The sequence below is a fragment of the Eurypyga helias genome, unplaced genomic scaffold (genome assembly GCF_000690775.1).
Source record: "Eurypyga helias isolate BGI_N326 unplaced genomic scaffold, ASM69077v1 scaffold874, whole genome shotgun sequence".
Taxonomy (NCBI): domain Eukaryota; kingdom Metazoa; phylum Chordata; class Aves; order Eurypygiformes; family Eurypygidae; genus Eurypyga; species Eurypyga helias.
Genome location: NW_010244137.1, coordinates 135,725 through 145,228, shown reverse-complemented (window position 1 = coordinate 145,228; position 9,504 = coordinate 135,725). Strand labels below are relative to the sequence as shown.

Genomic DNA, 9,504 nt, shown 5'->3' with positions numbered 1-9,504 from the left:
GCTCCACTGCAGGCTCCTGGGCTGGTTCCGAACTTGCCCTACATCCCTGCACCTCGTAACCCCAGAGGCTGGGCCCCCAGAGCCCCTCGCTCAGCTCAGACCCTGAGCCGCTCTTAGCTCAGACCCTGAGCTGCTCTTCAGGGGCTTTTACTCTCTACGCTGGGCAAAGGAAGATTTTTGGTGGCATTTAGACCATGCATCTGCATATATCCGTCCCATATTTGAAAAAGTCCTTTCTGCATATTTAGCAAAAAGTTGCTGTGGACAAAAGCTGCCCGGCACCTCCCACCGACATAAAGCTGCAGCCTGTGACTAGCATCTAGACATTTCTTTTTTGGGACAGAACAAATGCACACACCTTCCTATTTTCACATTCAAATTTCCTTACTGCTTTGGTAGGAAAAGAGAGTACAAATCCTTTTGTGAAGGAAGCAGTTCTCCTCTGAGAGCAGCAATAAAACCAGTATCTCGCACTGTACAGCGAGAGAACGCGGTATAAATAGCTTAACTTTTACGCTCAAACCCCCGAGGTAGGGCAGCAACTTGCATCTCAGCTTCTTAAAATAAATATAATGACTCAAGGAAAACCAAGAACATCATGAAGCTAATGAGCCAAAATGAAGATGCAATGAATTTCAAAATGGTAACTGGAATGCTATAAGCTGCCCCAAAAAGCACACGGTGGAGAATGATGCACGGCCATGGGAGGGCTAGATCCCTAACGTCCACCACCATACGGAAGAGCTCTACGTAGAACATCTTTTGATCAGCCTTTTTCAAACTGTAAAGCTAAAAAAGAGTCAACAGACGAAGAGAGTTGTGGGATGTGTTTTGAAGCCTTTCTCTCTGATGCCAGGCTTTGCAGCACCGCCTGCCTTAGTCTGCCAGTGACAAACGAATTCCGATTGCTGTGGCCATGACTGTTCAGGCAAGGAAGCCGACAGACAGGGGCAGAAGTGTCACGTCAGCATAACACAGTAGAAAGGAACACTGGGGTTTTTAAATAAGGTCCAAAATTAGTGCTTGGAAACATGTTTTGTCCTTATTTTCTCAAGCGATGTCTGACACCAGGTGAAGATGGACACGAGTCTGCCACCAGCTGGGAGAAGGTCACAGTGACATTTTAAAGGTGACGGAAAACTCGAGAGAAAAGCAACAGGAGAGCCCTCCTTCACCAGCCTGGGCCTTTCCCTCGCACGGGGCAGAAATCCACCTCAGTTATGCAGACTAAGTGCAGACTTACTCGGGATCTTCAGACGGATGCTCCGAAGAAGAGTTAAGGTTGCACGCCGCAGACATGCTCTCCAGCTGGGTAGCAATGGCACCGATGTTGGTATCAGCCACAACCTAAACAGAAGGATGTAAAATACGACATGTGTTCACTTAACACCAACGACATCTGGGCTAGTTATAAAACACTCGATACGTTAGGAAAATCAATCACTGATTTTTTTTCCAAGCAAATTTCAAAGTCCTATTCTCTTTAAATTCTCCAGTAATTCAATACTTTCAAATAATTTCTGGAGGTTAAAAGCAAACTTAGCTCTGACGCTTTCTCCTGCCCTTACACGACTGTCCCTCAGATGCTGAGCAGAGGGGAGGAGTCTTTCTGGACAATCCAAAGGAAGCCGTTACTTCATCAGGGAACAGCCAACACTGGGTGCCCAGGATTGTGCCTGAAAGCAAAGGTCTCCCACGGAGCACCACAGCCTTCAGTGAAACGCAGCCCCCCGAGGGTCTATGGGGCAAAGGCCCTGAAATACCTCGGACTGGGTTGTTTGCCGAGTGGGGAAGAAATTAATCCTTGGCTTCAACTTTTCTGCAATTTCCAGCATTAATCTCATGAACTGGCTTCTTCAACTTGCCAGTCCTGGCTCCTGTACTATTCCGCAACCACCACGCGTACTACCAGACAGTAATTAACAGAGTTAACGACACTGTGCCAGGCTGTGGAGCAGCAAACTTGCTGAGGTTTTCAAAGCAGCCACGTGGGTGCTGTCGGGGTTAGTTACGGGTGCGACCACGGCCGCGTCGAGGAACCGGTCACTTGCAGGCGAGGTCTGGGCTCTGGCGCTCGGAGGGGTTTAGCCTCAGGGGCACAAAAGCTTACAGCCTGCAGGCCCAGTGGGATTTATTAAACACAAAGTTTCGGTGGCTACTCTAGCTTTTTCTTAACCTTTCACTGCATGCTGGTTTTCTATTATTTGCTTTTTTTCTGGGGGAAAAAAAAAGTTTGAGGAAGTCATTACAAAGTGTTTTGGATTTTCAGTATTGACAGCTGAAAGGGCACAGGTTTCCTAACAACTACGTGCCATCGCTGTCCGCTAGCTCCGTCTCCTTCTGAGCAGATACTCTCTGAGGTTGGATTTGATCTGAAAGGCCTTTTCCAACCTAAATGATCCTACGATTCTTCCCCGTTTCCTGTGCAGCACGGGAGTTCGGCTCAGAGACAGTGAGAAACACCCAGTGAGGGCATTTTCAATATTTCCTCTAGCTGTCGATGGGCTTATTTTATCAAAAATAACAGGTCCTCCTTCCACTCCCCGCCGTGAGCACGGCTGAAGGGAAATGTACCTTTCAGAAATAAAAATATCCATTAAATAAATCCCCCGTTTTGAACGAATGCTCACAATTCTTCCCCAACAGCATTTCCCTCTTTCTAATCACTTGGAGCCAGTCGGGTGGTAGCATTTCCTCGGAGGAAGATTAGCTCTCATGCAAATGGTGCATCCCTGGACCCGGGCTCTGGGGCGCCCTGACTGAGGGGTCCGGCAGACAGGACAGCGCACCTGGCTCAGCCCGCAAAGGCACCGCTGCGTTTTCCTTCCCGCGGCCGTAGGGGAAAGGGTGCCAGCCCGTATTTGTCATATTTTGTTGTTAAATAAAACGAGGGCAAAATAAATCTGTATTCAAAAATCTTCAGTTGGCAGTAAGAACGTATCAGAGTTCAACAACCCTGTAAAAAAGCTTCCCCTTATCTCATTACCACACCTGCAGAAGAGAAATTAAATTAAACCAAAGCATCGAAGCAGCCGAAAGGGATGATTGTTCCCCTGAGACCCTAATCTCCCGTTTGCAAACAGCATTTGCAAACTCCTTTACCATCCTTCCCAGGACGCCCTGATAATAAGCCTTTCCACACCGCTGAACGCAATTATCTGACCTCTCAGAGCAGTCTGCCACGAAGTGGTCTAACCTGATAATAAACAGAATTACTTAATGACACATCAGCCACGATCATCACAGCGATAGGATTATTCCATTTAGATTGTTTTAGTAATAAAAAAGCAGCAGTTCCGGGGGATTGAGAAGGAGCTGCGGTTGGCACGGGCGGTATCGCCAGGCTTACGGCAGGGCTTCGCCGCAGAATGTAACGCCCTAGCATGTAACGCACAGCAGGATCTCAGAGGAGGAACACGCCTGTACCCGCTGCAGAAAGTACCTAACCGTTCTGGGCTAGGCAGCAAAAGCCCCGCCAAACCCAAAGCCGCTTCCCGCAGAACCTCTGGGTTCGCGGGAGCGGGCCAGCGGCAGCGTGCTTCCCCGGGAGGGAACGTGAACGCGCGATGGGGCGGCGTACGCTGTGGTACAGCTTCCAACGCTATCCGTTCTGGGGTCTGCAGCAAGCTTTCGTTCTCCGCTCAGGGAATGCCGCTGACACGAACAGTGAAATGACTCCACGTCAGCAGCAACACGATCACTGTAACTTAACCGAGACTCCTCAGCAGGTGTGGATCCCTGTACTCCCTCCACTCCAATGGAACCACAGGAATTCACCATCTGCTCTGCAACTGGCTCATCACCTACCAGGTCACCCGCTCACAGACAAAACAGAGAATAAGCAAGTCTAAAACTAAAGTTTATCATCATTTCATTTCCTTGTTTTCTTTTTTTCCTTTTTCCCTTTATTTTTCATAGTCACATTTGTGTTGTAACGGAAGCAAGAAGCTTGAAAAACATCTCGCAAGGTGCGTTCCAGCCCAGCATGCTGGGATGCTAAAGAAAACCAGAGTCGATTTTAGCGGGGCGTCTTAAGCTTGTTTTCCAATTGTTACAATAATTCTGCAAACGTGTAATATTTTGGATTCTCGCTGCAAGTATTTTTCCCACTTCTTTGTGTAAACATAAGAAGCAGCTAGAGGTGAACACACTGGCGAGCAGCAATCAGACCCAAAGTGGCAGAGCCCGTCTTCCTTTTCGCCGGCGTGTCAGCGCGGTGCTGATAACGCCGTTTCTCTCGAGTATTCACCACCTGTAGAATAATCAATTCTGGGCAGTGCCGTCTTAATGACGATGCTATCGTTTTTACGTAATGCTGCCAGCGTTTCTTTCTTCTCCCCCTTTCAAGAACAAGGAAATGAACACTGTGGGCAGTTTGGTCACAGTCTAGTTGCACGCCGCACAAATACACGTAATTCCTTGCTCCTACTTAACTTCCAATTAAAAAAACCCCAAACCTCAGAAGCTTGTTGATTTATCATGTGTAGCAACAAGTGACTTTGTTCTCTTTGTTACGCTTTTATATAATCATGCTCACAGCCTGTATGAGTGGCAATAAAGAATTTCTGAATGAACATTATTTCTTGCTTTCATTCTGTGTAATTCCCATCAGCAAGCACCCTGCAATTCTGTGATGCCTTGTGCCAGTGATGCTTAGGGTTTGGGTTTTTTCATGAATGCCATTTATCTACCCTCGTGCAGCTGCATGTTCAATTTATCACCATACCTGCAGGATAATGCTCCCATAAGCATTCTTTAGTAGATTAACCGCATCTGCGTGAGACAGCCCATCCAAAGGTTGCCCATTAATACTGACAATCCGATCTCCAACCTAAAAGTACAACAGTAATGGAAAATTACTAGCATTAGGGAAAATTAAAATGAAGAATGCTTAAAATTCCTCGTGAACTTGGCACTGCACAGTCATGCTTCTCTTTTGCAGGATCCCTTTTGTGAGAATTCTGCATTGCTAGTGATCATTTACCGTCCTTCGGAGCAAGTACAACACAGACTTTTTTCAAAATAACAATGCGATCAGAGAAAGAAAGATGGTTGAATTTTACTATCTCCATCTGCAAGCAGACAGCGTGAGATTCTGCCTGCTGCCCTCCCACCCCGAAAGGATTCGTTTGTGTCCATGTGTGCAGACAAGTTCATGTTCTTGTAGACAACGCGTGCACAGGCTAAATGCAGTACAGAAAAGCAGGCGCTTCTGACAGCAATCTAATCAACCTAGGTGATTTCTTCTTTTTGTACATAAAAATGATCTTGGTGCCACTGTGTAACGCTGCCAGAGACATGGCCTGAATGCAGCAGCGTGTACTAACACATCTCATGGGCCAAGACAATTCTATGTATCTGCACAGTAAGTTCTTCTTGATACCAACAATTCCCTGAAACTCTCTCCAGGACTGGAAAGTGTTTGCCGTGGTCGTCCCTGGAAACCCACATATCCCGGGGATCTGAAGCAAGTGCTTTATTTTGGCATTTCTTTATAAGGGCCTTAAGCTGAAACAACTGACTTCTGATCTAGTTTCTGCCTGGTCTGAGCCCGAAACGATGCCCAGTCTGCAGTCCCCAAAATGCCTGCGATTTCCCCATGTTGCTGCCCTCCCTGGGTCTGGACGAACATACACCTTCAAAACCAATGTGAACACACTTGTGTTCTTTCTTTTAACCCACTTTTCCATGTAATCGCTCACTGCCATTATCCCAAGATGCAATATAATCAAAAAGGGAAGAGAAGGGCAGGGATTTTTTTTGGGGGGTGGAGAGGGGTTGTTTGTTCTTGGGCAGTTTGCCTTTCAGAGACAGACAGTCCATGAGACATTATCAAATTGATGGCATATACAGAAGTGCTCGGGGCTCCTTCTCCGTGGGACACGTGGCAGATCAAACAGGAAAAACTGTGAGGACCCCTCTACTCACCCTGAGTCTTTGGGTACGTGCGGCCACACCACTGGCTTGAATCATAGCAATGAAGATGGGAATATCTCCTAACGGACTTCCCTTCCCTCCTGCTATGCTGATACCAAGTGCATCATTTGGCCCCTAAAACAAAACAAAAACCCCAACATTTGCAATTGGAGCAAGTTGTATGGGTCAGGGCGTAACAACAACTGACTCAGTTGATTTATGGAACAGGGAGAAAATGGGTTTGACAGACACATGGATCCCCACACACGCGTGTCCCACTGCACAGGCACACATCCAACAGTCTATTGCAAACATAAATAATGCAATTTTACTTCTGAGAAATGCTAGAAAAATGAACAACTTCAGTTAAAGGCGTCAGCTTTTTGAATTGATAGAAAATAACTCACTGACCCTTGCTATCTCCACAGTCCTTGGGCCCGTATCTGCTCCTACTAATAAAGAAACAAACAATTAGCTTCTGTAATTAAGAGATAATATAATTAAGAGATAAGGCTGTCAGGTGACAATGGTCCCTCGCTGCCTAGTCAGAGTTATCACCGAGCAGAAGCGGAGCCTTCCCGTGCCAAACCAGGCAGCGCTGCTCACGTGAGAAGGACGGGATTTCTGTTTCACCAGAGATGAATGTGGACGCAATCGCTCGGGCTGACGGGTGCCACCGTGACGCCCATTGTCGCACAGCCGCTGCTCCCCGCCACCTATTGAATAGCAGCACTCTGACGGCCTGAAGAAAAGCCCTATTGTGCATTTCACTCAATTAAAGATTGGCTTATTATTCATAAATCACAGTGTCCCTACCACAAAGGGTAGGGAACACGGCTGCTCCGAGGCTGTTGAGGTTCTATTGATTTCCTCTTCTCATTTGTGCTGTATCAGTAAATAATAGACAGCCAGGAAGTCTGGCTGGCATATATCTAGCCACAGGACATTTAAAAGTACCCAAAATATTAAAAAAACCTAAAGGCAATAAAAAGGGACACTTCAAAGGAATCATGTGTAGTGGGACTAAACAGCCTATCAAGCTGATGGTGTAGTCAGGGCCTGGGCTCTGCTACACCAACCCCTAATTCCAGCAGCTTTAATTAAACTACCTTAAGAGCCTTTTAGAACGCAGGCAGAACTAGTCCCCTTCGGAAGTTAACGATCGCTGTGCGCGTGCCAGTATCTGCCCCGAGCACCCAAGGCAGGATTGCCGAGGTGCCGCGAGAAGCCCAGCCCGAAACAAGGCGTGAAGACGCACTCTCAGAGCTGCAGGGCCCTTCCAAAGGGCGCAAGGAAGGCTGCCCAAAGATCCACACGCCTCCTCCGGCGCATGCAAACCAGCAGAAGAAACGTCTTCTCCTCCTGCCCACGGTCAGAGCCGAGCGAAGGTTACCAGCTTCTGACGCAGCTCAGAGCCCGCGGACGCGCAGCCTCTCCACCAGCTACTGCAGGTTGTAGGTTTAGCACTTGGTAAATCTGCAAACTGAGCACTCTGACTTTCTCATTACAAAACGCCCCTTTATAGGCTCAGGAGCGACAAAGATATAAATGAAGTGGTGGCAGTTTTATTCCCTGAGAAAACTGTTTCTAAGGGGAGAACCTTCCCTGTGCTAAGCCTGTGGCATGGGCATCAGGGAATAGCAGGGCACAGGAATTCTGCCCTTAAAACAGGAGTCATTACTCTACTAGTAGACATAAATATAATGTCATCTGCTGGGAAGTGTTCGGGTCACAAAGTATCAGTGACGCGTCTTCTGGGAGCCTGAGCCGGAAAACCAGATTCAGGTATTCGGCTTCGCTCTTAAACCATCACCAACATAACGCCAACAACACGCAGCCGTTCGAGCCGCCCGGATTATACCTGAGTGTCTCTGAGACACATCTGCTGAGGACCTTTTCGTGCTGACAAAGTTCTGTAAGGTAGAGAGGACGGGGGCAAGCGCGGGGTGGAAGTGGCTGTGGACGCTCTGTTGGCTCGCCTGAAACGAAAAATAAATCAAAACCTGTGAGTCAAACGTTAACTTTCAGCCAGTTCCCAGAGCAGCTGTGCTCTGTGACAACCAGACTGGGAATGCCACATCGGCCACGCGAGCGCAAACCCCTCTGAACACACTTCCACAGGGGATCACACCAAACTCTGTCCCGGCGGCGCGGGCGCAGCCACGGCGCTGCTCGCTGAGGTACACAACTGCCCCTCACTCCCTCACACCTCGTGTGTCCATTGCTCAGGTCTGCTCCAGAGGCCATGAGGAAGCAAGATTAACCAAGATGAATTAATTATGTCTAATTATGAGGTCCTGTAATCAAAGCTGCTCCTTTCATCTGACCAAGAACCTGCTTGGACTTCCAGAGTACCACCCCAGGTGGAGGATGCGATCCCCGGTTACTACAGCTGACAGAAGGGAGAGCCTCCGAAAACAGCAGCTCATGCCTGTTACTAAATCTTGGCCACCCATTTCCAGCCCTCCTTTTCCCTATCTGGCTTTATCTTCAGACTCTGCTTCTCGAGGGATCATCACTATCAATTTACAGTCTGAACAACAGGATTCCCGCAGGGCAAGACCTTTCCAAGTAAGCTGCCTCCTACAAAACAAAGGTCTGGCCTGTACTTCCCCATCCAGAGAAGTACATGCATTCGGTGGGGGAACCAAAAGCTCTGGCAGCATTTATCCTGACCAGCGTGCAGCTGTCGTGAGGAACAACAGGCAGAGCACAATTTCCACCTCTACTTGCCAATTCGTGGCTCAGTCAACATAATCTGCAATGTGCGTGAAAGAAATCAGCGTCCTGCACCACGAGGCTTACATTTCTCGTGCTGAACGTATGCAGCGGGCCAGGGAAAAAGCCAAGTGAGGGCAAAAGTTCTGGATGCTCTCGGCCAGCAGCTCCTAAAGCACGGCTCGCAGTTGTGCAAATCATTCAAGCTGATGTGCTGCCTTATCTGCCAGTATTTTTGTAACTCTTGGAACTGCTGCGCTGAGAAACATTTACTCAGTTTTCAAAATCACCGAGTCACTTAGGAGCAGTGAGATGACGGCTCTCAAAAGCCCCTGCGTTAAGAACAGTAATGAAGGTTTCTTGTATTACAGGAAACGCAGAAATTACCAGGTTCTTGCAAGAGCCTCTTATGCTACAGAGAAAGGGGGATGAGGTTTGGTCTGATTTTTTACCTCGACTCATGTTTGAGGCACTTTGCGTCCCTTTCGCTGGGCGGATAATTAACCGTCACTTTTTGATTACGTTGCTCTTGCTTAGGCTAGCTGTTGATACAACGACCAAGAAAAGGTAACACTCGGGACTCTTGTCTTTACCTGATGCAATCAGCATCATTTTCCACTGTTCCTTCGTTCCTCCTTGCCTGCTGCGTGCAGTGCAGATGTTTCTCCAACGACATTTAGTCATGATTTTTAAAGCTGGGCTTAGCCCAGCTGTTTCCACATGGCTTTAGCCTTTCCTGATTCCTCACCCACCCAGACAGCAGGCTGGATCCCTGCTGGCCTTTCGAAAGTTAAGAAATCACACCACGTGACTATGATTTTGGCACCCTTTTGGGTTAGTCATGCACAACATCAAGGACAAGCCTCCCCT

General features: G+C 47.9%; 1 protein-coding gene across 1 annotated transcript in view; it reads right to left on the bottom strand.

Moving 5' to 3' along the window:
- Positions 1-1,239: 1,239 nt before the first annotated feature.
- INADL (InaD-like (Drosophila)) overlaps positions 1,240-9,504 on the bottom strand; it is a 138,459-nt gene continuing 130,194 nt past the window's right edge. Inside the window, exons 39-43 of the mRNA XM_010149628.1 lie at positions 7,778-7,895; positions 6,328-6,365; positions 5,929-6,051; positions 4,727-4,831; positions 1,240-1,347 (exon numbers count right to left, since the gene is read on the bottom strand). Coding sequence (XP_010147930.1) covers positions 1,240-1,347; positions 4,727-4,831; positions 5,929-6,051; positions 6,328-6,365; positions 7,778-7,895 — 492 coding nt within the window. The remainder of the gene's footprint in view (positions 1,348-4,726; positions 4,832-5,928; positions 6,052-6,327; positions 6,366-7,777; positions 7,896-9,504) is intronic.